Here is a 27718-nt window from a genome sequence, read left to right on the forward strand (position 1 = left end):
CACAGCAGCCTCCACTGAAACAGCATCAGGAGGAAAAGCATCTCCTCTGCTTTTAAAGTCAATGCTGAGGGGCCTGGGAATTAAGATAACAAAAGGTAGAGCAACAGGAAAAAGAAAAAAAGAAAAAAGAAAAAAAGAAAAAAAGTTTGTTTGTATATAGGCTTTTTCAAAAGATATAACTTAACAAATGGTCAAAACCAAAAGCTTCTAGAACAGGAACAAAGGGAGAAAATAACAAGGTACAGTGGCCTATGTGATGGGATTTCTAGAACAGACATGAGAATGCTTATGATGATGTTTGTCATGCAGGCATGAAGGGTCTCTTTCTGTCTCTCTCTGTCTCTCTGTCATCTCTTTCTCTTTCTGTCTCTGTCTCTCTGTCTCTATCTCTGTCTCTATCTCTGTCTCTCTGCCTCTCTGTCTGTCTCTCTTTCTCTGTCTTTGTCTGTCTCTCTCTGTCTCTCTGTCTCTCTGTCTGTCTCTCTCTCTCTCTCTCTCTCTCTCTCTCAAGACCATAATACTCTCTTGGAAAAAGAAACTGGGAAGGGAGTTCTGATAGGTTACTATCCATCTTCCTAGGAAAAAAAGATATCCCAAAGAAGGAAGCATAGTTGCCTTGTCTTCCAGAATTCTCTATCTCTTCTCAGAAAGAGAATCCCTAATTAGATTTCTTTTTTAATCTACCATACTCTAAATGTCTTCCATTTAAAAATACTTTGTGGAACGTGAATGATGGCTCATTTAATAAAATGTTTGCTGACTGTGCAAGCATGAAGACCTAAGTTGGATCCTCAACACACACACACACACACTCACACAAACACACATACACACACACACACACACACACACACACCAGTCATGGTGGCATGCATCTATAATCTCAGATGTGAGGAGGTAAAATTAGGATGCTCTCTGGGGCTCACTGGCCTACCTTAGCAGAACCAGGAGGCTCCAGACTCAGTGAGAAACCCAGTCTCAAAAGTTAAGATGGAGTTTAACTAAGGAAGATACCAGATGTGGACCTCTGAAAACACACATACACACACACACACACACACACACAATGGGTCAGGGGTTAATTTGCCTTATAAATTTGCTATGTCTAGGACTCCAAATGGATCCTCACACCAGCAACTGCCCCCGCAAGCCTACATTGTCACCATTCTGAGTCAAGGGTTTTGAATGGTCGAAATAATCCCACATGCTTGAATAGAGGAGAATTCTTGCTGTGAGCTATTCAGAAAGAGAACACTAGCATGCACACAGAAATAATGTGAGTAATGTGAGCGTAGAACTGGCTTTGGGACAGAAAGAGAATTAAAGGGAACACTGGCCAGCCATGGCCTGAGACAACTATGATTAATTTATTTCATTGAGGGGCTTTGAAGCTGATGGGCTTCACTCGATAGCCGCAGCCTCAGGTCTCCTGGAAGCCTGTTAGAGAGCAGGAATCCTACCAGGAAGGGCCAAATCAGCACTCCATTTTAGCCAGGATTCCTAGGTGACTTGCCACACCCATGAAACAGTCTAAAAGCATCTGCTGCTGAGTGCGTTATTGTTACAGGGGTCTCCATGTAGATTCTGCCCCTCTGAGCAATCAAAACCAATGAGGACTGAATGCTAGCACCTGTCACTAAAACCTCAAGCGACTGACTCTACTATGTAGTAGAGGTGAGAATCATCAAACAGGAGGGGCTCCTTGAAGAGCACTCGGAAAGTAGGCTACTGAAAGAAACAAGACAGGGCGGGCTTCTGTGTCAGCGGGAGAACACATGCCTAGTGTGTGTGACATCTGGATTTGATCTCCAGTCCCAGAAAAATAAAAATAATAAAATAGCTAATCTTCTTTGTCAGTCTGATTAGATTTAGAATCACCTAGGAGACATGCACCTCTGGGTTTGTCTGAGGGCATTTCTAGAAAGGTTGAATGGAGGAGGGAAGACCCACCATGAATGTGAGCAGTCCCATACCATGGGCTGGGGTCTGGAACTGATGGAAAAGGAGAAAGAGAGTGGAGCACCCACAATCAGCTACTTCCCTGAGTGCAGACACAATGTGACCCTCCCTTGCGCTGCATTGTCAGATCCCTCCTCAAGTTGCCTTTGTCAGGCCTTTTGACATAGCAATGTCCTAAGTCACTGCTAGAGAGCTCTCAGAACTGTTCTAGAACAGTCAGCATCAGGAAGAAAAAGCGACCCCAGCCTGGCTTATTTTAAGGGTCACAGAGTACAGTTACTGTGACTTATCTCTCAGAATTGTTGGTTCTGGTATTTTTCTCTGTCACATTCAGAATCTTACTTCCTTGGAACAAGAAAGACATGCCAACAAGAGATGGCTGCAGATGGTCTCACACAGTCTGTAAAACTCAAAACAAACAGCGGAAAGCCTGAGCCCAAAAGTCAGCTACCACCCATGTCTGTGCTAAGGAACCACTCCGAACTGCGCGCCAAGCTGTTGGTACGCATTCCCGTGGAGCCTTTGGGAGTTTGGTCTCATTCATTATATTTGACACACAGTGAATTAGACCAAAGGCATTTCTTTCAAAAGATCATTTCAACAGACAGGTGCAAAGCCTCATCCCCTCCATGTCTTTGGTCAGAAGGGTGATGATGGGCGTCTTACGTTCTCACAGGCCCTGAGTGCAAGCAGAGATGCTCTCAGCACAAGTCATGCAGTATGTGATACCTCAACCTCAGAAAACCTGGCTTTGGAAGGTGCTGCCAACTGAATTCACAGTAGCTACTGTGACCCTGGACTGTCGGGTTCCTAGACCTTAAATAGCCCTGAATCTGATACTTATCCTCACAGACCCTCCTTAGTGAAGCAGTTAAGAAATCAGAAATAAGTAATCATGGGCAGAGGGAAGGACAGTAACACAAGTTCTCCTCTCATGCAATTCACGGACAGACAGTGTCAGGAACTCAGGGTAAGCACTCAAACTCTCCCATGGAAACCTACAGTTTTCCAAAGCAGTTGGAAAACCAGCCCTCTTAGGAACATAGCTCTGCTCCCACATTCTATAACCCTTGGTCTTGTTCATAGTAACAACTCCATGCTCCCTTACTTTCCAGAATAGTCTCTCTGGAACTGGGAAGCATGGTTTCTGGTCATTATATCAGTCCATTTACCACTGAACATAATGATCTCCGAAGGTGTCCTGCCTCTGTGGCTGTGATTTTTCCTGTGTGTGTTTGCATTTGTGCACAGTGTACTTGAATGTGTGCTTGTGTATCCAAATGTGTGCGGGTATATGTGTGTTCAGGTGTGAATACATATGTGAGACTGAGAATTGACCTTGGATGTATTCTTCAGTCACGCTCCACTTTATTTACCTCTTACAGAAGGTGGGACTCACTGCTTCCAGCAGTCTAATAGCCCGCTAGCTCAGGGTGCCCTGTCTCTACCTTCTCAGTGCTGGGTTCACACGTGGCCTCCAAGTCTACCTGACATGGATGTGAGGATCTGAGCTCCAGCCCTCACACTAAGCCATCTCCCCAGCCCTAATGCTATGGTTTTTAACAACTTGGTTTCTTATTCCTACTCCAAATTTCTTTTCTACCATCTCAAGATAAAATATTTTCTATCTTCATATGCAAATGAGTTATAGATATAATGAACATTTTAAAACTTCACACATCTATCCGGCTTCCTTCCTAAATACAAGCTGGTGTTTTTCTTTCTTTACCACCTGCAAGCACTTAAAAGTCGTCGTTTCAGCTCCGATAATTACACCTTCGTCTCTCTTCTCACGGTTGTGCTAAGATCTCATGATTAATGCACTGAGTTCATACACTTACTCCTTGCGTTATCTTATTTTTGTCATTCTTTCTTCCTCTTTAACAACCCACACAGTACCCACTCATATGCAAGTGTGAAGAAAAATGCATGTCCATTAGCTAATGTGCATTTTCCTGCAAATCCTGCTTTTCCTACACATGCAATAGTACAGATTTCTACAGCAAATGACAGCATTCATTACACTTTTGTTCCTATGATATTTTCATAATAGATAACTTTGCACGTGATTTTCCAACTGAAGATATATGTACATTTCACTTAGTGTAATTACACTTAGTGTATGTCTTGTGACATATTCCAACTGACAGTGTGCTTTTTCCTCCACAAACCCAGTCAAACTAGTGCCTCATAACATCCTTTTCATTTTTGCTATGTTTTATTGGATAATGAAATTTTGTTATCATCTTAATTTACATTTTCATTACTTGTGGGTGAAGTTTCTTGGTGCATGTATATGTGTCAGTTGTATTTATTTTTCTATAAACTGCCTGCTTGCTATATTCTTTATTCAAAGAATTATATTTTTATTGGATTGTTGGTAACTTATGAATTGGCTTGTAAGTATTATTTATACATTAAGTAATATTAGTTTCTTTCATATTGCGGTAAGCAAAATCCCTTCCAGAAACATCAGAAAGGAAGAAGCAGATATTTTGTTTACTGTTCTCAGAGGATCCAGTCCATGGTCGAGAGGGCCAAGCAGGACAGAGTGCTTGAGGAAGCCGGATGCACAGAGAGGACAAAGCTGGCAGGTCCCGGCTGTCTCTTGTCCCCTCTTACTCCACCCAAGGCCCCACCCCAGATGATGAGTACACCCATGTTCTGAGTAAATCTTCAGTTAATCTGTGTTGGCTTATAGCCTTGTGGACACCATGGAGTTGTGTCTCAATCTCCTAGGTGACTCTAAATCACTCAAGTTGAAAGAAAAACTATCACAAAGTAATTCATATTGAAATATATATATTTGAGTGGTTTCCAAGTTTAATTTCTATTTTTTTTTTTGATGTATGGGCTTTCTCCTATGTAGATGTCTCTAATGTTTACATGACAAAGTGTTAGTGCTTTGTGCTTGAGGGCGGTTATTTACAGCCTCCTCCATTTGGAACATGGTTTATGAATTAGAACTATGAATCCGTATTTCTTGTAATGATTTTGTTTTGATGGTGATATCTACATATTTGCTCCACTATAAACTTCCTTTTATGGGAGGAAACTGATAAGAAACCAACTTTATTTTTCCTCAGTGACTGGCCCATTTCTCTAGCACCAGTGATTTACACATGTCTTTAATAACATTCTAAACTACCCTTTAGAGTTGAGTTACTTCTCAACTCTGCAGCCTCTTACAAGATCTAATACTTCTCGAAACAGGAGCAAACTCTGGGCTCTTCTGGATGCACTGAACATCATACGAAATGAATTTCCTCTCTCATTTTTTCTGTCTTTTCTTTCCTTACAATAGTTTGGTTTTTTTTAAGCCATTCAGGGTAGGATTCTATCCCACTCTCTCAGACCACCCATCCTCCAGCCCCTACCCCACAGGGCAAAGCACTTAGAGCCTTTCTCATTTTCCCCCAGCCTGTGCCTGACAGGCATTTCAGCCATTAGCTCTGTCACAGGGGGCTGGCTGAGTGGAGGGCAACACCGAGGTACCCGCTGCCATGGCAACTTCTCTGTCGATGCAGAAACGGGGGCTCCAGCAAGGCGCAACGTACATTTTGCTTCATTCCTGTATCACAAAAATGCCATTGAGGTCAGTGAAAATGGAGATGGTGCTCAGGGCTTTCCTATCTCCAATAATCTTTGTTCTCATCATCTATATTGTAGCTTTTGCTATTTTTATTTTTATTTTGTTTTGCCTTGTTTTGCTTTTGAGACAGGATATTACTGTGATGTCCCAGTTGTGTTAAACTTCTAGTCTCAAATGAGTCTCCTGCCTCAGCATTCTAAGTAGCTCACCACCACACATGACTGTACTGCATTTCTTTTCCTTAGAAATAGTCTCAGGTGGCCCAGCCTGGCCTCAAACATGCTATGTAGCCAAGGATAACCTTGAACTTCAGATATTCAGCCTCCACCCTCTACTTTCTGGGATTACAGGTGTATTACCACCACACTTTGTTAGTGTAGTGAAGAAAATTGAACTCAGGCCCTCATATATGAGTGGATAGGTTCTCTATAAATAAGCTACATCCCAACCCTACATACTGATCTTTCAAGTATCACTGACATTCATAGTCATGTCATGGAACTGTAGCACCACTCAGGGGAGTGCAGAAGCCTCCACAAGACAAGGTATGGCTTCTTTTAATAGCCCATCATAAAAAAAAAAAATACTGTTCTAGGAATTCACATGTATGAGGTCCTCCCAGGGGAATGCTCATTCTGCCTCTGCTGACAGACTGGGATCTTCTGTCCTTGCCTATGGTCAGAAGAGCAGAAAAAAAGAAAAAAGGAAAAAAACACCCAGATGAAGTTTTGAGTCCATCACTACAGGCTTACTTTACTTGCAGTCACCAGTAATGATTCCATTATATATCCATATAATATACATCCATTATATGTCCATATATTCAATAATGACAGACCAATCATTCTTCCCTGTTTTGAAATATTTGAGTGAGTCTGTGTACATTATATGACTATTCAAAAATGTACAAAGACTGAGAAGATTCTGGATTCTGGTGTTTGGTTTTTGCCTAAGGATAACCACAAAAGGCTCTTGAAAGAATTGAAATCTGGTTCCCTGTAAGATGGCACAGTAGGTAAAGATGCTTGCCATGTAACCTAGTGACCTGAATTCAAGTCACCAAACACACCTAAAGGTGGAAGGAGAGAACTGACTCCACAAGGCTATCTTCTGATGTACACACACATGCGAGCACACACACATGCACATACACTCACACTAAGATTTTTCAAAAGCAATTTAAATTTATATCATGTTACAGTGTAAGCAAACACAAAAATGCATGTGAATATGGGTGCAGTTATGTTAAACATGGAGAATGAAATAACTTGTTTTGAAAGTGCTCCTTGAAAAGAACTAAAAATGGTTCTCAATCTTTTTCCTGGGAAATGGAGCTTAGGAAACTGGAAAAGATACAAACAAAAGTAATGTTAGCTGCAACTTAGAAATTACTTCTATGATTTTGCTTTATGCTAACAGAGACCAAAAATAACTTGAGTGAACTATATCAGATTTAAAGTACTATTATTTGTGTGTGTGTGTGAGTGTGTGTGTGTGTGTGCGCGCACGCGTGCACAAATGCAAACTTGTAGAGGTCAGAAAACAACTTGAGACATCTGAGTTCTCTCCTTCTGCCGTTTATATTCTGGGGCTCAAATTCAGGTTGTCAGGCTTGTAAGGCCAAGGGCTTTTCCCCAAGGGCCACCTAACCATCATAGTAGACATGCTTTAAAGATAAAAACAATGTGAGCTGGAGAGATGGCTCTGCAGTTAAAAGAATTTGCTGCTCTGGTATGCGTGGAATTCTGAAAGAATGAATGAACATTATATGGAAAGAAGAAAGAACTCTTTCCAGACCTAAAATCCAATCAAAAAGTGGTTGGTAACCCTCAGAACCCCCTGCCAGCATGTAGCCGTCCAGTAGCTTTGGAGAACTGCGTCTACCAGAAATAGGGCTGGAAATGAAAAAGGATAGAGACAAAACAAAGTTTCTGATCAAGGCTCAAAGTTTAATTTCCAGCACTGTGTTTATATAAGTTGCAAAGCAAGCTCAATGGACAGTCAACTCCTCAAAGCTCCTGTAGGAAATTGCAAATGTGGCGAGACCAGAAGACTCCAGCTAGGTTATAAAACCATTTCGGGTTTATTTAGCCTATTCAAGGCTGGGAGAAGGGCACACCATTATTTCAGCAGTAGGCACACTGTGTGTGCCTTACAGTATTTTAGGGTAGGACCATTGGTAGCTTTTCTCCTTCAGTGGCCTTTGCTCTATGAAAGCTAACCAGCTTTTTGCAACTGTTTACTTCAAGTACAAAAAGGATTCCACTTTTTTTGCTCAGAACTGTTTTACCATATTTTGTCATTTTTTAAATAGAATAGAGATGTCTGGAATAGAAGACAATTTGCATAGTTGTAGATTAAATACACTTCTCTTTTTTCCATTTTCTCCTCTTGCCTGTCTTTTTTAATAGCTAAATCATCCTCAAGGCTGCTCCAGCTATTTAAATGTCTTTCATACTTTGTTGACCTGAAGCAGAGCTCTGGCAGAACTGCAAGGCTTCTAAATGCTTATCATGTTAGCTTTATAATGAGGTGAGCCGGAACCAGGGAGGAATCTGTCTGTAGAAAATGACAGGCTGACACTTTAGTAACCCAGACTAATTTGTTTGCCAGAGTCTTCTTTGATGACCACTAATCATCTGCCTATCAACAAACACAAACAATTGTCTTTCTTTTGAGATCGACAGTTTGTTGAAAAAGAAAACATTTCAAAAGGTATTTTAGAAATCTATTTTTAAAAATAAACAGAACTATATTTAACAGGGGACTTTTAAATTCAGTTTATTTTTAAGTCAACTTTCAGGAAGAAAAGATATTGGCTTGAATTTCAAAAACTATAAAATGCATCATATAAGGTTTCACTTGCACTGATGCAGCTGAGGAGTAATTCAAAACCCAGGACCCAGCTGCACTTACCGTAAAAGACATAATATGTGTGCAGACTTAATTTTTCAAAGGCACTTTAGATTTGCCCATCTCCCAGCCCATCTGTAGTAGATCCAAATCAGGCAGCGTTCTTCAGTGTGGGTGTACTCTAGTGTTCTCAGCAACCCTCCTATTTCTGGAAATTTGGGGATAAAAAAGGCCATGAGATAATCATAACATAAACATAGGTGTTTACAGGGAGGGCTGTATTCAATATCTCAAACTATAGACAGCATCTTTTGCAAGTTGAAATTTCAAGGTTAGAGCAGAAGAGTAACTGTCTTAAAAATGCAGTCTGCTATCTACTCAAATCATCAGAAGACATACAACAATGACAAAAGGAAATCCATAATACCTAGCCATGTCCCAAAGTCCCATCTCTGTACTCCAGCTGTGGCCCCTGAATTTAATTAGAAATTTGCACAAAACCAAAGTCTGAGGAGCCCCTTGCCTCACCTGAGTCCTAAGATATCGTCATGCACCTAAGCATTGCTCAGAGGTGGAGAGCAATGGTTAAGACTTGTTTTAACCTGATAGACGTGTGAGTCGCTGAGTGCTGGGCCATAAGTTCCAGACATCTCTCTTGACACTTGCACAATGCACATAGACGTGTTTCTCAACAGAAGCGTGAGAATGCACATAGACGTGTCTCTCAACAGAAGCGTGAGGGACACAGATCCTCTGAAGACCTTCATCTCATAAACTACACCAATCTCTGACTGTCGTCTGGGGAAAGCTGACCTGCATCAGGGAATGTCCTTGAAATAACAACCTTAGAGCTCATTTACTGTGACTGGTCGCTTTCCTTCCTTCCCCTTCACGCTCTCCATAAAAGCAGAAACCAAGCCCATTATGCTATGGACAGCCTGGGCTTCCTAATGCTGCTTTGCTGATATGAAAACCATCAGTTTTTTTTCAGCTCAGCCTCCCTTACAAGTGATTTGCTCACAAAGCTTGTGAGCATGCAAATCTATGACCAGATATTTAATAAAACTATTGACAGGTTACTTTTAAGCACTTGGGGGACTAGACATACCATAATATGCCTACAAGACCTAGAATTTGTACTCTGAACTGGTTTCTTGATTACTGTACAACCCTGCCTTGCAAGGAACAGAAAACAAAATGGCATGGACATCTTCAAATGCGTCAGGATCCTAAGTACATGATTATGCCAATATTTTTCCTCCTTGACACACTTCCTTTACAGATACAAGGTAGCTGTGGTACCTCTGTTATCAAGTTGAATTATATTGCATAAAGAAGCACCTAGAAGACTTGGAGCATACCTTTGATCATGTCCCTTAGGGCATTTCCAGAGAGAATTAACTAAGAGAGGAGGATATGCCCACATGAATCTGGCTAGCACCATCCCATAAACTGAGAGTCTGGAAGGAATAAGAGGAGGGGGAAGAGAGAACCTACTATTCTCTCTCTCTCTCTCTCTATCTATCTATCTATCTATCTATCTCCCCTCCCCCATGGCCACCCATGAGTTCCCCAGACCCTCCCCACAAGGGTGAACGGAAACATCTGAAATGAGCCCAGATTAATCCTTGTTTGTGTCAGGTGTGCAGCTATCACAACCATGAAAACCTAAATAACATGGTATCTAAGGATGCACCTATGGTAAATACTTAATTCTTTGCCTGTGCTTTCTTACGCTACATTTAATATGAATTAGGATAGACTTTGTCCCCTAAGTTCACAGTGCTGAAAACTTGTAATGAGATCTTCTTAGAGCAGTGGTCTTTTCACAACAATAAACAAAGACAAAGCTAAAGAAATGGAACAGTGGGAGATGGCCCCACGGGGGCATTCTAGTGCACAGGTCATTAAAGACACAAATGCAGGGCTTTGAGGGAAAAGTTCTTAGAAGGAATTATTTCAGTTCCCACTTAAGCACATTAAATTAATACACAGGAATAGCTGGAGGTTAGGACCACCACCACTGGGGTGTCTCAATTAATGTTGGGCAACTCAAAGGAAACTATGTATTCAAGCACTCTAGGAGCCTGTTAGAAATGCAGACCTCAGGCCTGGCCAGGAGTGTCCTCTCAGAATCTGAATTTTAACAAGATCCTCAGTGATCCAAATGCACCTTCCTGTTGGAAAGCTATAAAGCAAAGCACTCTGAGATCAATTGCTCTCCCCTAGGGCATATCAGGGGCTGAAGATGTACAGTAATGTCCCCCAGCCTAAGAACACCTCGGAATACACCCAGTCACACCGACCTCTAGGGCCTGATTTACATAGGACACAAAAGCACTTTACAGGGAGCCTGTTACCATGGAACTCAATCCCACAAGCCATGTAGCACAAAGGGAATGTGCTCTCCTTAGACCGGCAGCTGAAAAGGACGTCCTGGATTTGCACCTTTCCCCAGATTTGTTTCTTTGTTCCATCACTTCCTATGGCAGGAGGGAAAAGAAGTTATGATCACCCTCAGCAAAGAAGAAGGTACCACATCACTAAGGAAGCCCCACCCCACTCTCATGGAAGAAACCCCAGCTTTCACCACACAGGGAAGCCATTTTGAGTAACAAATGGCCCAGGGAAAACAGACAAATAGGTTACCCCAAATTCCACGTTCTGTGGTTTGTTTTTGTTTTTGCTTTTTTTTTTTTAATGTAAGGGTGCTCTTTCTGCAAGTACACCTGCATGCCAAAAGAGGGCATCAGCACCATGTGGTTGCTGGGAAATTGAGCTCAGGAACTCTAAAAATGCAGCTGGTGTTCTTAAGCATTAAGCCATCTCACCAGCCCATCTGATGAAATTCTTAGTTTTGGGATTGGTGGGAGCTACTGATCTGCTAAGTAAATAGATTCCAAAAGGTTGTTGGTTTTTTGTTTTGTTTTGTTTTGTTTAAATCTCTGTTAGTTCCAACACAGAGTTGGGAAAGGGGTGGGGCTATATAAGGTGATTAGCCTCTGGACCTGCTACTTTCCAGCCTCTCCACAGGACTGATATTCTAATCAAACATTCAGTCTCTGTAGACATAGCTTCTTTTCAGAAATTGTGTTAACACCCATGGTTCTGGGGTTCGCTGGCCTAGCCATTCAAGCCCTGTTTAAGAGCTATAGTAATAAGCATGGATTTGAGTCAAGAAGGCATCTATCTTCTGAGACTTCTAGGCTCTTGTGTCCTGGAACAAACTACTGGACCAGGTACAAATGTAAAAATAATCTGCTAAGAATGAAAACGGTACCAGACAGCTCTAAAGCTGCAGGCATGAGCATCATGACCAATTATGGACCAGTTACATAAGCAGTAAGCTCCTCCCTTACTAGGAAGTTTTAAGCTTTTCCTACAGCCCGCTCTGATCCTTCCTATAGCACTAGTGGGAGTAATATCCAACTGGCTACTTTTATGTATGTTAAACTTGATCTCCCTCCCTCTCTCTCTCTCTCTCTCTCTCTCTCTCTCTCTCTCTCACACACACACACACACACACACACACACACACACACACATCTCCTTATTACCACAGTAAGATTCCCAGAAGGTACCCTAAATGAGGAGACTAAAGGTGACTTGAACACCTCTGGCCTTGTCACTACCAACTCCAAGTATTCACCTACTCTAATACAGACCAAGGTTTAAAGACTAATGAATCTAAAATCCAAGCATAAAAGTAGCAATATGTACTCTACAAGTGTCCCCAACAGTATTAAACAGTAATCATGAGGGTTGGTTTATAATCAGTTATACATGGAAAAAATAAATATAATAAATACAATAAAGTTTACTGTTCATTCAGACCTTTGATATAGAGATAGGGATTTGTAAAAAAAAATAATAATAATTAGGACATATTGTAGACATAAATATTCATTTATTCTGTTTATACCTAGTTAACCTCTGTTCCTCATGGAATCTTTGTCAAGCAAGTGGCCATATTTCTGCCTTTGGGTACAAAATTTGACTACACTGGTTTTTAAGTCAGAAGGCAAAAATTCAAAAATCTCTTCCCCATATTAAGTGGGAAATTCTGGCAAGCTGGCTTTTATCAGAAACTGAAAGTGGAAAATAAAGGCAAAGATGAAACCCAGAAATCCCAGAAATCCCCTTGGCAAGGCCAAGCATTGTCTGTCTGTAAAACCTGAGGAACCTGAGTCTCAAACTGAGAAATGCAGTGTCCTCTTTCAAAGAAAGCAAGACTGCCTACGTCTTCAGCGTCTTTATCAATATCCATTTGTTTTCTTGTCTACTTTTAAAATGCAGTCAATAGTGAATAGCTGAAACAAATTAATCGGGAAAAATCACTTTCTTCTATAGAACTCAGACTCAAAAAGAGAAAAGGAACAAAGAGGCTGAGAAAAACAAGAAGACGCACACGCACACACATTCTATCTTAGGCACTGCTTCAAAATAACACTGTAATTTAAATTAAATTATAATTAATAGCAGCAGTTTTGCTAAAGTGCCTCAGATCATCACTTTCAATGCTGAAGATCCAGTGGTTTCCATGGAGACATTTTCTCTATGTGATGTCAAATCCAATTTTTTTCCCCTTTCTTTTTGTTTCTGACATATGACAACCTGAAGCTTTTAGTGCATATCATTTGGGGGAGTTTTATGTTAAATAATCTTAATTTACTTTTATATGCAGTTAAACATGGGGGGTTTTGCCATTGATTTCTGAGCCTACAGTCTACACGGTTTCCTATTTGAAAGAGTAAATAAAAAACACAACGACTGAAATTATCTTTGTCTTATTCTGTATTCTCTCTACCCACTTCCCTAAACCGATAAGAAACTGGAGAAAAGAATTCAAATATCCTTTCAATATCCTGTACTTCTGAGTGCAATCTAAAGTCGGTTTCCAGTTTCAACATTTGCCTTGAATAAGTGCAGCCATGACTCTCTTTGTGTCGTCTTGACTCTTGTATGTGTGTGTGTGTGGGGGGGGGGGGGGTGATATCTGCTACTGAGAGACCATGGAGGCTTCTGGTCTGCAGTGTCAGCTTAGGACTCTTAGGGTTGAGCCCTCACTGCCAGTGTCTGGAATGTTCCTTTGTCAGGCAAATGACTTTCATGCTCTGTTTTGGAGAAAGGAAAAACAGTAAAACCAAAAAGACTTGCAATCTCTCAATCTTTTTTCAGTATGTATGAGTGTTTTGCCTGCATATATGTCTGTATGCCACTTTCATGCCTGGTGTCCAGGGGTACAGAAGAGGGCATTGGTCTATGAATATAATAATGGAGATGACCAGACAAAAAGAATCTATGCAGGAGAGATATACAGAATCACACACACTTCTGTGAGACATTAAATCAAAGTAGAAATGGCTCTCCACCTGGTGGTTGTCATCCATGGTAGTGATTTTGTGCTCTTTGACAAGACACCTTTCATAAACAACTCAAGGAAGGAAAGAATTCTTTTTGCTCACCATTTCCGATGGTTATTCGCACAGCAGTTTACGGCATGATGGCCAGGAAGCAAGGAGAAGAACAGCAAGGGCCCAGGAACTGTTAACGGATCTCCAAGGATTCAGTAGCAAATGGCCTGCTTCCTCCAGCTAGAGTCCACCTCCTAAGGTTTTCAGAACCTCCCCAAATAGCACTAACCTCCAACAGATAGCTGTTTTAGGAGGACACTTCGTATTTGCTATCATTTGGGGATCTGGGAGACATGTATTTAGTATAGAATGTTTTTATAGGATATAAGTCTGCCTCTGAGATTCATCAGTATCTCTTTATTTTACTAATCCAAGTTTGGGTTTGCTCTTGTTTCCCAAGATATAGACTCCCTGATATTTCAGCACCGCTAAAGTTGTTTGGCTCTCCCAGGGGGCTGGAAGGCCGGGAGGCAGGAGTACCAGCAGTAGCCTGGAGCACATGTCGTGAATGAGCTTTTTCATCCACGTCCAAAGCTTGTGTCTTGGTCACTGCATTTCTCTATACTCATTCCAAGAAGATGTTGGTACCCAGGGGGAAAAGACAGTAACAATGAAATACATCTACTAAAGCAGCAATTGCTGTGATTGCTAGAATAAACTAGCTTTGCCACAAGGAAGTAAGTATTCACATGCATTAGAATAACCAGGCTAAAATTAAAAATAAAACCATAAAAATCAGTGATGTCATGAAAAAAAAAAAGAAAGAAAGGAAAAAAAAAAAAGAACTATGAATGTCCTTGATTCTGTAAGGGTTTCTAATGGCCTGAAGGTTTTCCACTAATTGGTTTCTAACAACCAAGGTCTAGTGGATATGGCATCTTTTATGTGCTTTCTTTATTTAATATATTCATTTCCCATGTTTGTGTGAAAGAAAGACTAAAATATAAAGCTGTTGCCTTGCTTTAACGCTTTAATTGAGAGTGAGCAGCTGAGTTTTTAAATATACCTGCATGAAAGAGTTATTGAAGAATGTCTTAGTTATGGTTTCTGCTGCTGTGATGCTTGTGTTTGGTCATGAAACAACATGAGCAAAAGCAACTTGGGAAGGAAAGGGTTCTTTTTCACTCACAGCTCCATATAGCAGTTCATCACTAAAAGCAGAAAGGGCATTAACTCAAGCAGAGCAGGAAACCGGATGCTGGAGCTGATGCAGAGGTCATGGAGGCGGTGCTGCTTACTGGCTTGCTGTGATGGCCTGCACAGCCTGCTTTCTTATAGAACCCAGGACCATGAGCCCCTAGTTAAGCCTGCCTGCAGAAATCACTAATTAAGAAAATGCTCTACAGGCTTGTTCACAACCCAATCTTACAGAGGCATTTTCTTAATTGAGGCTCCCACCTCTCTGATGACTTTAGCTCACGTCAAGTTGACATAAAACTATCCAGCACAAAGAGGCCCCGCAGATGTTTGTACAACCTCCACAGACTGATTTTAATTATGCTCATCAATGAAGATGCATTCACCCCTTATTATACAACATTATCACTCATCAGAATGGATCTTTGAACTAGATTTGTCCTTTCCTTTAAAAGATATCTACCACATAAAAAGGGAAAAGAAGTTGGGGAGAAGGCGCAGTAGATAAAATACTTGACTTATAAGCATGAGACCAGAGTTTAATCCCTAAAGCCCACATTTTTTAAAAAATAGTGTGTGATTTTTTTTATTCCAGCTCTGAAGAGACAGAGACAAGCACATCCTGGCTACTGGCCATCCAATCAGGTCCATGAAAGACTGTTTAAAAAGACTTATTGTTTAAAGGTGTATAGTGCCTTAAAAATGACATTCCAAATTGTCCTCTGGCCTCCACATACATGTGCACACACATGAATGCACCTACATGAGAACACATGGATAAAAGATAGGAAGAAAGGGAAGTGATAAGAATTAATAATACTATAGCTGGTGAAAGGGGGCTTGGCCACTTAATTGGAAATGGGTACCTTCCTTCAAGAAAAAGGTAAAATTTGATGGGAAAAAAAGAAAGATAAACAAGATGTTCAGACAAACCAGGGAGTATTTTCACATGAGCTGGCCTGAAGCATTAGGAATCCATTGCATTCAGAATAGTTAGTTGGAAAAGCAGCCTCATGGGGGAAGGAGCTGGAGAAACAGTCTATGCTCGTGGGGCCTCCCCAAGACCCAAAAGTTCAGATTCACAGCAGTGGCAATCCTGGAAGGTTTCAAGTGTTCTTTCACTCTTCTCATTCTTCTGAGTAACCTCGTGTCTCTTCTCCTTCTCCCAAAATTCCTGGCACCAGTTATAGCTGTAGCATCAAAGGAACCAGAAAGGGATGGGAATGTAGGATGGTGGTAGAGTATTTGTGTGGCTTACATGAGGACCTGGGTTCCATCTTTGTGCTGGAGGGGAATCATACAGATGAGAAGAGCTTACCAATATGTCTAAGAATCTATGATTTTTAGTAATTTTGAAGTCAAGAACACAACACCACAGGCTTTGAAGCAGAAAGAAATTTTGCCATGGTTCATCTGCCACATTACAAATTACAAATTCCTGAAGTGTACAGTGTTTTATTACAGCTATGCAGGTAGCGTCACGAATGTTGTCATAGTAAGCTGATAACAAAGCTACCTTGCAATTTTTGTCATATAAAAATACATTTAAAAAAAATTTTAAATCAACCCTAAGAAGAAAAGAACTAAATCATATGCTGGAGCAGTATGAAGTCCCATATGCTGTCCCCACATTTCTAGGGTGACGTTTAATGTGTTTTGAAACTTCATATTGTTTGAAAAAGTCAGAATTATGTTTATCAGAAGACAAGAAACATGTCTGCACAAAGTCTCTGCATGTCTAGAAGGAAGGCCCACATGAGAGTTCTATAGGAACAGCAAATTCAGTATGTCCAACATGATTTTTTTTCTTTCATCACCTAAAAGGGCCTTTCCTGTCATAGGTCTAACCTATACTCAACTATCTAAAATATGGGGCCTTTAAGCAACTCACCTACCTGGCTTTTCCTAGCTTTCAAAGGGCTCCAATGTGGGAAGATTATTTCTTTTGAAACTGACTTGGGTTCTAATTCTAATCAGGCTGGATATGGACCAAATAACATATGGAGAAGAGTAATTACACTATCACAAGGCCTGAAGGTATAAAAGATGGACAGTGATGGTCTAAACTTCATCCTTGAAAAGCGGCCATGTCAAGGGATGAGCCAATTCTTACTGAGCCTTGTGCTAATATGAACTGCATGATGCACAGAAATGACAGCTACAAAGCAACCTCAATCAAGTCACCAGATATAGAGATCATAATTCAAACCACATCCACACTTTTAATTAGCATCTTCACTCTATAAACAAAGGCTTCGATGGCGCATGTAATTAGACCACTAGGGACAGGAAAATCTCATTAATACAGTCTTGCTTATTTTATTGTTCACTGTGTATACTCAGAATGGAGTCTGACATGGTGAAGATATTCTATAAAGATTTAGGAAGTGAATGAATGTGCCATATCTACAGAGTAATAATTCTCTGAGAAAGAAGACCCAGATTTAAAGAAAAAATCTGATTATTTTTCTACTGTGTCTTTATGTAAGCTGGTTTTATTCACATGAAATAATTCTGTAACCAGATTAATATCAAGCATTAGTTATTTTTGTTGCCAAGACAAAATGCCATGACTGATGGACAAATGCCACATTCTGCAAAGTTTAGTTCTAGAAACTTGACTGGGATTGCGAGGGAGTGAAGGAAGAACAAACATAGGAAGAAAGGTGGGGTGGGGGTGGGGGTCTTGAATCTCCCACTCTGGTGGAGTAGCACCAATTATACTGCAACTTGGAACAGCCTCAGCACATTTATTATATATGACACATGAGGAAGAATTAGTCTAGGTAGAAGATATCTATAGGCTAGTAGTCTCAGTAAACATTCAGGGGAAGAAACCTGTGGTTGCTGGGTTTTGTATACATTGCAGCATCTCTACCTAGACCAGAGAAAGGCTTTTCCATCCTCTGAGCCTGACCCAAGAAGAAGGCTTTGTCAATTTCCTGTAGATTTGAGACATGACATAGGCATGACCTTGTCAACAATACATACTCAATCAGGGCTTCATTGATTCTTTATATATTCACTGGAGGCTTCCTCAGCTCCCCACAAAAGAAAGGATGATTTTTGTCTTTCAGTTGGACAGAGAGAGTCCAAAATAGCAGGCTGACAGAACAGGAAACTAAGAAATCACATCTTCAACTGCATGCAATAAGTAGAGAGGGTAGACTAGAGAGATGGCTAAGTGGTTAAGAGCACTGAGTACTCTTCTGAAGGTCCTGAGTTCAAATCCCAGCAATCACATGGTAACTCACAACCATCTGTAACGATATCTGATGCCCTCTTCTGGAGTGTCTGACAGTTACAGTGTACTTATGTATAATAAATAAATACATCTTAAAAAAAAAAATACTAACTCTCAAAGCCCAAACTAGTGATATACCAAAAAGCCACTGGTTGCTGAGGCTGGCCACCTGAGTTTAATCATTGGTACCCACATGGTAGAAGGAAGGAACCAACTCTTGCAGGCTGTCCCCTAACTCCACCAGTGCATCCTAGAATGCTTGTATACACACACACACACACACACACACACACATACACACAAAACAAATTTTTAAAATTTTTAAATGAGTCTAAGAGAAAATTAACTAAGTCACACATGCTAGTTGAAAATGTGAAATCTCACATTTCACCCACACATTTCTAAGGAGATGGGAAGAGAAAGCTCTCTGACTATTTTTGTCGTTGACCTGAAGATTCTTAGTGGTCTATACTCAGGGATAAATTAGCCTTACAAACTGAGTCCCTAGCAAGGTTTCTACCTGAATCATATCACTAGTCTCTCTGTTTAATCATACCAAGTGCAGACCTTGGAAATGAATGAGTCTCACAGTGACTTGGCACCATCCAGCAGGAATTGATCTGGTTCTCTGCTCCATCTACTGGAGGAAAAGTTAGCTTCACAGGAATATAGATCTGCTTGAACTCCTCAAGTGGAAGCCCAACCCATGCAAATCTATCTGTGGGCTGGAAGGGTCTGGGAATGTAGATCAATGGCAGAAGCTTGCCTGGCAGGTACAAAGCCATAGGTTTTATACCCAGTCCTGCCAAAAATAAACTAAATTTGCTTGTATGGATTACTTACTATAGATGCTCCACTGACTGAGAAAGGTTTCATAATCTATTTGTCTTTGGAGAGCTAATAGAATTCATCTTTGAGAAACATATAAATTTTGTTCTAATTTTTTTAACAGGAAAGAAATAGAAAATTAAGCCATTAACATTCCTCTCAGTGTTTCTGAACTTTAAGCCTTCTATACATTCCTGAAAGGTCTAGTGTTTTATCAAAGTCATGCTAAATATTAAAGAATCAACTCCTCTTAAACAAATAATGGGTGCTGTAAAAATCTCATCAGGATATAAACCCCAAACTGTTCATAATGTATGGAATATAAGTGGGCAGAAGATCTCGGCAGAATATCATAAAACAAGCCCTCTGATTTTATGTCTGTAGGTCCTGCAGGTTAGATTCAAAGAAATGCAAATGAAACAAACAAACAAACAAACAAAAAACAGTCCCTCCTAAAGTGTTCTATACTGAGCCTAGTGGAGCATGCCTTTAATCCCAGCACTCAGAAGGCAGAAGCAAGCAGATCTCTGTGACTTCGAGACCAGACTGGTCTACAAATCAAGTTCAGGACAGCAAGGGGTATTACACAGAAAAACCCTGTCCCAAAAAACAAAACAAAACAATAAAACAGCAGCAACAACAGCAAAAGGACTATCCTAAATGCACATGCACATAGACTTTGCCCCTAATCATTATTCTCTAAAATGTACAGTAAAGTGGCTTTGTAAACATCATTAAAGTCCATGGAGTATTATCAGCAATTTAGAGACTGTTTAAACCATACAGGAGGATTATGAAGGTCATATGCTCCCATGGCTTGAGTGTCTATGGACTCACTGTCTTGAAAGCAACCACTGGAAGACACCCTAAGATGACTATTCTAAACACAGACTTGTCAGCAGATCAGTGACCAGCTGCCACAGAACATTCTAAGATTCTCTAACATTGCCCTTAAACAAACTATATAGCATTGGAACTTGTACAAAAAGAAATAGCAAAAGCAAGAATGGGGGTTTCTTGAATGTTTGTGGGAGACAATAGCAAGGTTGGGTCTATCTGACATGGTAGAAATTTCATTTGTAGAAATAAAAAATGTAAAAGGGTTTTATGAAGAAAGAAGTATGAAATTCTTCGGTGCATTTGCCTCTTCCATATCCCTCTGTCTTTCTCCACAGCCAGTGCTGATTTCCCATATAACCCGGGACAAGGCCAAGCTATAAGAAATGGAGTCAACAGAAACTCAGCTATCATTGGAGGTATGTACTATATAGAACATGCTTTCTAGCAGCGACTCACCTGGAAAAAAGCAGTTTTTTAAAAAAAAAATGGGGCTGGAGAGATGGCTTAGCAGTTAATAGCAGATGCTGCTCTTCCAGATGGACCCAAGTTCAGTACCCAGAACCCACATCAGACTGTGTACAACTGCCTGTAACTCCAGCTCCAGGGAATCCTCCATAGGCACCCACATGCACAGGCTCATGCACAGATACACACACACACACACACACACACACATAAATATAATATATCTAAAAGGGTAGCTAGATGACATCCTAAGTTCAGTTATAGTCTCATCAAGGTCCCTACCCTTATTAATTTTGACTTTAAAAAAAAAAAGATAAACTCAAAGTATCATATGAACCTATACATAACACAGGTCAGTTACTATTGACAAGTTCATACATACACCCATATCCACCACAACATATAGAACACATCATCCCCAAAATACCTCACAGCTACTTTTATAATTACTTTAAAAAAAACCATCTAATCATTTTGCTCCTCCAGGATTTCAATAACTGGTATAAAATTTGTCTTTCTTTTCATTGCATAATGTTTTTTTTAGTTTTGTCCACACTGTTTTGCTTATCAATAGCATTTCTCTCTCTTGCCAAGTTGTATTTCACTGAATGAAAATGCTGTCCTCTGTCTTATCTACTTACCTATTGCTAGATTATCTCTAGATTATGGTTATTATGAGTAAAACCACTATGATAAATCTTGCTCACATCTTATGTGGACTTAAGTATCCATTTTTCTTTCATAATGCCTGGAAATTCAGTCACTAAGATAATGATTAGTGATTCAGTCACTAATATATGATTAAAGTAAGCAGATCTTTAGCTTTGTAAGACATTGGCATGCAGCTCATAGTCCTATGATCAATATAGAAAAGACCAGGTGCTCCCCAATCTGACCAACGCTCACTGCTGTCAGCCTTCTTACTTAGCCACTCTGGTAGATGAGTCACGATGTCACTGTACTTTTTGATGTCTGATAATATCATCACTAGTGGTGCCAAGTGTCTTTGTGTGTGTGTGTGTGTGTGTGTGTATGTGTGTGTGTGTGTGTGTGTGTGTGTGTGTTTATTGTCACCTATATATATTTTGTGAGCTGTCTTAAAATCTTTCTCCACCTCCCAAATTGGTTGTTTGGTTTCTTGTTATTGATTTGAAAGAAAGAGTTTGTATTCTACGTACAAGACAGACATCATAAAAAAAAATTTTAACCATCTACAGCTTGTTAACAAACCTGACTCCATATTGTACAGGTCTTGTACATTCTTATTGATTTTCTGTTTAGCAGTTCTTTCTATTAGAAAGCAGAAGAGGCCCGCAGTGTCTAGCTGTGGTTATGAATGGATCTGATTCTTCCTCTGATTCTGACAGTTCTCACTTTGCTGTTTTGTAATATTATCAGTTGGGTCCACATTTGCAATGCTTAGCTCTTCTTGAATAGTGCTTCCATTAGTCAGTCAGTGTTAGGAGTGGTTGGTTTGCATAGACATGTGCTCATCTGTTATATCTGCTATTTCTAGTCTAATTGATTTTTCTCCTGGTGGGATGAAATATTCCTCCCTGTTTGTTTTGTTATTGTTATTGCTCCTACTGCTATTGTTTCCTTTGCCCATTTGGTCATTTTTATATTGGCCTCGAGACATTACTAACGTAACTGAGTATAGAGGTTTGTCTTCTACTGAGTGCTGAGGTTCATACAGTACTTACAACTTGATATCTTTTAGTCATGCTAAGCTTTTGCAAGGCAAATCCTGACAGACCTTACACACCTTTAGCATGACCCTTCACTGTACTGAATGCCTGGGGGTTTTCTGCAATAGAACTTGATGATCTTCCAGCCCTGTGTGAGCTCTGAAAATTGCTCCTAGTTCTGTGGAAGGTCATAGACACGCTCACATGCATTCAGCTGGAGGTTCATCAGCTTCATAGATTAGCAGATCCATCTGTGCAGATCACATGCACTGGCCCTGAAGGCCCACCCCCGGCTCAAGAATCCCACTGGGTTCTCCTGGTTCTCCCTGCAGTATGAAAACTGGGCAAAGTGTGGAAATTCATCATTTCAGACTGTTTCTTTGGGCATTATTTGTTTGAGTGACCTGCTGTTTCACTGTCTGAAAGCAGATGCTTCATACATTTTATCTAGTATTTTAGTTCCTTTGGGCAAGAGGGCAAGTCACCTCTGATTCCTGTTGATCCCTTTGTGTCTGGAAGCAGAAGCCATGTGTTACTTCTGCTGTCCTCATAACTGTTGCTGGAAAAGAGTCGCATCCAAGGGATCTGGAATGGATGCAGTGGGAGAAAATCTTGGATGTGGGCAAGGCTTGTCTAACCTCTGGTACTTCTCTGGTCTCCCTAGGGGTCATTGCTGTGGTGATTTTCACCATCCTCTGCACCCTGGTCTTCCTCATCCGGTACATGTTCCGTCACAAGGGCACCTACCATACCAACGAGGCCAAGGGAGCGGAGTCAGCTGAGAGTGCAGATGCCGCCATCATGAACAACGACCCCAACTTCACAGAGACCATTGACGAGAGCAAAAAAGAGTGGCTCATTTGAGGGGTGGCTTTCCAGCCATGGGATGGGGAGGGAGGAGTTAAGGGAGGAGGGATAGGGACAAGAGCACCCTGCGTCATACCCCTGAGCACACGCTTACACTATCAGCACAAGCTGGGGAAGGCAAGCAGCCCAATACTCTTAAGACTGATGGCCACACAAAATATACTTTTTAATATTTCTTTATAGCTGAGTTCCCCCCCCTTCTGTATCAAAACAAAATAATACAAAAATGCTTTTAGAGTTTAAGCAACAGTTGAACTTTGTAGGTACTATCTGTCTTATTTTGTGTGTGTTTAGAGGTGTTCTAAAAACCCGTGGTAACAGGGCAAGTTTTCTACATTTTTAAGAGCCCTTAGAACGTGGATATTTTTGTTTCTCAAGAAAAACTGATACACATCCATGCAGCCTCAGCATTCTCTTTCTTTTGCATCTAGTCGACTTTTAATGGGCTGTTGTAGCAACTAGTTTGTGTCCAAACAATATTTCTTTTGGTGTCCCATAAAATGGAAATGAGAAAAGGGGCAAAGAGCCTATTTGCCCAGTCTTCTTCAATGACACCTCAGTCTAGGCCAGTTTTCTGAAGGTTCCTGTCTGGCCTCAGCCAGGGAAGGGAGAGTGAGTGGCCTGTCCTGCAGCAATGTAACCAGCACAAGTGGAGCCAAGCACCCAAGAATCCAGCAAAGAAATGCATATTGGGCTTATTGCTTTTATTTTCATTGACTTCTACATGCTAATGTCCCATGTATGTAGTCTTAGACCTGTTTAATATCTGTAACTATCAGCTATAACACCGTGGTGACCAACTGCTATAGGATTTTGCCTCTGTTTTAACTACAACATATTGGATTGTATGTGTATATACGCCTCTATGGGGGATGATTAGAGCCAGAGGGAATGTCTTCTTTGCTCTGTTTCTTTTATATTTATAACAAAAATATGGACACTTTATAGTGGATGCATAACTTAGTGTGCTTTTCTTATTTTGCTTTAATCTTCAAGTTTTTACACTGCTGTGATAAAATCCGAGCGGATAGCATCCTCTGGATGGCACAACACAATAAAGCCAACTTGCAGCTGCCGTCACTCTGGACTCGTGTGGGAGACACTGCCATATTTTAAACCAACTCAATCACAGGAACACTATCATGATACAGAGACCTGTGACAGACACATTAGAATCTGAAGTCACCATCAACCTGATCATCAGTTATGGCTTCTCTTCAAGAGAACATGATTGTCTAGTAAATAACACATCTTAGGGTAATCAGGAATCTTGGGCAATTTGCTCCAAAAAATTTCTTGATTTTATGTAAAAATAATAAGCTTTGTGTAAGTAAATAGGGGCAATTCTTCCTGTTGGAGACCCAAAAAGAATTTAATCAATTTATTTTTTTAATTACACAAAAGTTCTCTCTTGAATGGTTGCCATTTATAATTGTAATATGTCGGGCCTCTTATACTTAAAAACCTCTTTTTAAAAATTTTGTAGGCTCCAACATTTTGAGGAATTAAATACGATTCTTTTTCCTCTTAGAAGGACAGTGAGGTTAAAGTAGTATTGATGCTATTTTTCTTGTGGTCTGTCTGAATAAGCTGCGTATTTCTACTTAGTTGGGATTTTACTCAGACACTTTCAAGGTTCTCCAAATACTTAAGTTATTGGAGGATCTCAATTTCTTGAATAACAGAAAATCTTATCTCAAGCTGCTCTTTACACCAGTTTATAACAGGCTCCAAAAGGAGGCAAGTGTCCCCCTTGAATCAAGGAAACAATAAAAGGGAATCCTGAGACTCTTGAATTGCAAGCAGACCTTAAACAGTCCCGTGAATACCCTGAATTGTCAAGCACTGCTCATCCTTTCATAAAGCATATTAAATGGAAAGATATACAACAGAACAAACTGTAAGAACAATTGTAACATTTACTTATGAGAGCACATTTGAGACCAAAGGTCATTTTATTTCATCAAGATACCTGACCATAGTGCATTCTTCCCCATAATTTCAAATTGAAAAAGCAAATATTTACCATTATTGCTTGAAATTTTTTCTGATTAAAAAAAAAACAACTTATTTTACAGGCATTACTGTTGCACTTAACAAATACTGTCAGATGGAAATGTATGCCTTCTGGCATCTTTCTGATATAGCTGCGTTCCTTATGCCTCATCTCAGCATTTCTCTTCCCCAAAACAATTAGCAAGAAAAACCATCAAGGCCAGCCCCAGTGTTAAAGTGTCCTCACCCTGTCCTCCTCACTCTCTCCTTCCCTTGCTTCTGCCACAAGAGACAAGGACAGAGGGCCAGCCTGTCTCTCACATATTAGCAAAGCTAGGGAGCTGAGTGAGGTCATCAGTTAAGACACACAAGAGATCCGCTTACACAGTCTCTCCTAAGCAGTTACAGTGTGGCTGGCAGAAAGGACACACAAAGGTGGGTACAGTCGCAAGTAACTACATTAATTGCTAAATGAGTCCTAAAGTCTTAGCCTCTTCTTGGGATGGCGCCCTTAGCCGAACTAATCACATCTGTGTATGACCGACATGAGCAGTCTGTTATGAATGGGAAATAATTGCTCATTTGAAGAAAAATAAAGTAATTCTCTGTTCCAGTTCTTCCCTTGACAGTTTGGCATGACACTGCTTCAATAGTCATGATGTCACCCAGAACTGCCTGATCCTATTCTGTTCTTCTCCACCACCATCTCAGCAGCTTACACTCAGTGTATCATCCACCAAGCGCAGACTCATGGAAAGCCCTGTAAGCAATAACAATATATAAGCCAAACAAAACCCAAGACACTGTACCAAAGGAGTAAGACACACTGGTACATGCCTGTAATCCCAGAATTTGAGAGCTGGGACAAGAGGAAAATAAGTTCAAGGTCAGTCAGTTCAAGTCACTAGGCTACATAACAAGTTCCAGCCAGCCTGGAGCTGCCTAGTGAGACAGTCTCAAAAAAGTTCTAAATAAACAAAAGAAGCTTCAGAGAACATTGGTAGCTGAGTGAGGCTTGTGCATGCATAAAACTTGCTCTGCATTTAAACAAATATCTGTGTTTTTCAAGAAGCTAAAAATGAAAGACTCCAAATGAATGCAAAATTAGTGGCACTCATTCTATATTCCTAAAATAGCATATTCTCTGGATTTCATAGAAGCTAATTCAGGACATCAAAATTATTCCATGGCTGAATTTTCCCTGGGCCTTCTTAATATGTAAGAGTGTATTTCCTCACTGCTGTCTACCTACCGTTCAAAAATGGGGAGGTTTATTAATTTATTTCATTAAAGATCTGGGAACAAGAGTTTAGAGGACTTTTGTTAGAAATCTCCCTACATCAGATGAGACAGCACCCCCTCCCCTCCCCAAAGGAGCAGGAGCTCAAAGGCAGCAGAGGCAGCATCAGCATGAGCAGCAAGCAGACTGGGCAACTGGACAGCTTAGGAGAGCACCAGGTGCATCCTGGGAGCCAGGCACAGACAAAGGCCTTGCACAGCAAAAAGCACGGCAGAGAGAAGCCAGCAGGTACTGGCTCCGACTGTGGCAGGTTGAGGTAGTGAAGACACACTGACTTCTACAGTAAGATCTGTTCTCCTTGATCTCTCCACTTGCTCTTTTTTTCTCCTCTCCCTGCGGCACCCTTCTCTTCAGGGGAGAATGTTAATAGTCCTTTTACATCTCATGCTTACTTATAAACAATGTCTGCTTTGAACTCTTTTTTTTTCTTTTTCTGTGATTTTAAGCATTTACAAAAAAAAAAAAAAGGAAAGAAACGTTTAACCACATTGAGTTGGACTTATTCAACCAATAATACTTTCTGAAGTTCTCTTCCTGGTGAGCCTGGTGAGCCTGAGATTAGGGAGGAAAAGCAACCACGCGTCCCACTCAGCTTTTGGCTAAAAACAAAGAGCATCTTTTTTAGGTCATGTTTTAGAGTGTGACCCTGAGAGTTAGCTGATAGATCTCAACATGTATATAGGCCTGGAGATGCACATCTATAATCCCAGGGTTTTAGCCAAGAAATCGGGAATTTAAGGTCAGCCTCAGATACATATGGGTTCAAAGCCAGCCTGGGCAACAATGAGACTCCATCTCAAAAGAACAAGCAAAAAGAATCTCAGGCCATCAAGACGACTTCGCAGGGAAAAGCACTCACCATGCAAACCTGACCATGTAAACTCAATCCATGGATCCTACCTATAGTGGAAGGAAAGAACTGACTCCCAAGAGTGGTCCTCTGATCCCCTACACACACACACACACACACACACACACACACCATAAATAAAGATTAGAATGAACCCCTACCCTTTGTCCATCCTAGACTTTCTACATGACTTTCCCTGGCCACAAGCTTCTGTCTGTCCTTCTCTAGTGTTTAAGTGGAGCTGCTTTACGTATTTCAAAAGACAATTATGAACACAATGGATTCCTGTCTGTGAAACACTTTGAAGCCCAAATATAAAGTCCAAAGTTAATGGAACCTCAAAAAAGACTGACATGGCTTGTGGCTGCAAACTGCATTTAAAAGGCACTATGCAAACAACGTAGCCACACACAGAAACACGGAGACGTACAGGGCATTGCTGAATCTCTGCTGAATTTTCAATCAGAGAGACCTCCAGGGAGCTAGGCTGTCAACAAAGGGAAGCAGAACCCAATGGAAACCTAGAGAAATTTAATTGTAAATCTCTGAATCCTCACCTGGGCCTGACTCATGGCTCACAGTATACACAAGGTGGGGAAAAGGTATTTTCGTGAAGCCTAGAGGTCCTGTGCCTCCACAGTACAGTCACCCTGCATAGCAATGGAGGAAACTTAAAAGGGAGTTTC

The 27718-nt window shown here is 40.6% G+C and overlaps 1 protein-coding gene across 1 annotated transcript in view; it reads left to right on the forward strand.

Moving 5' to 3' along the window:
* Positions 1 to 22884, forward strand: part of Cntnap2 (contactin associated protein 2) — a 1662736-nt gene extending 1639852 nt beyond the window's left edge. Inside the window, exons 23-24 of the mRNA XM_052172851.1 lie at positions 20203 to 20283; positions 22685 to 22884. Of these exons, the coding sequence (XP_052028811.1) occupies positions 20203 to 20283; positions 22685 to 22884 (281 nt within the window). The remainder of the gene's footprint in view (positions 1 to 20202; positions 20284 to 22684) is intronic.
* Positions 22885 to 27718: the final 4834 nt, after the last annotated feature.

This window comes from Apodemus sylvaticus, chromosome 2, assembly GCF_947179515.1.
Source record: "Apodemus sylvaticus chromosome 2, mApoSyl1.1, whole genome shotgun sequence".
In the NCBI taxonomy this organism is placed as follows: Eukaryota; Metazoa; Chordata; class Mammalia; order Rodentia; family Muridae; genus Apodemus; species Apodemus sylvaticus.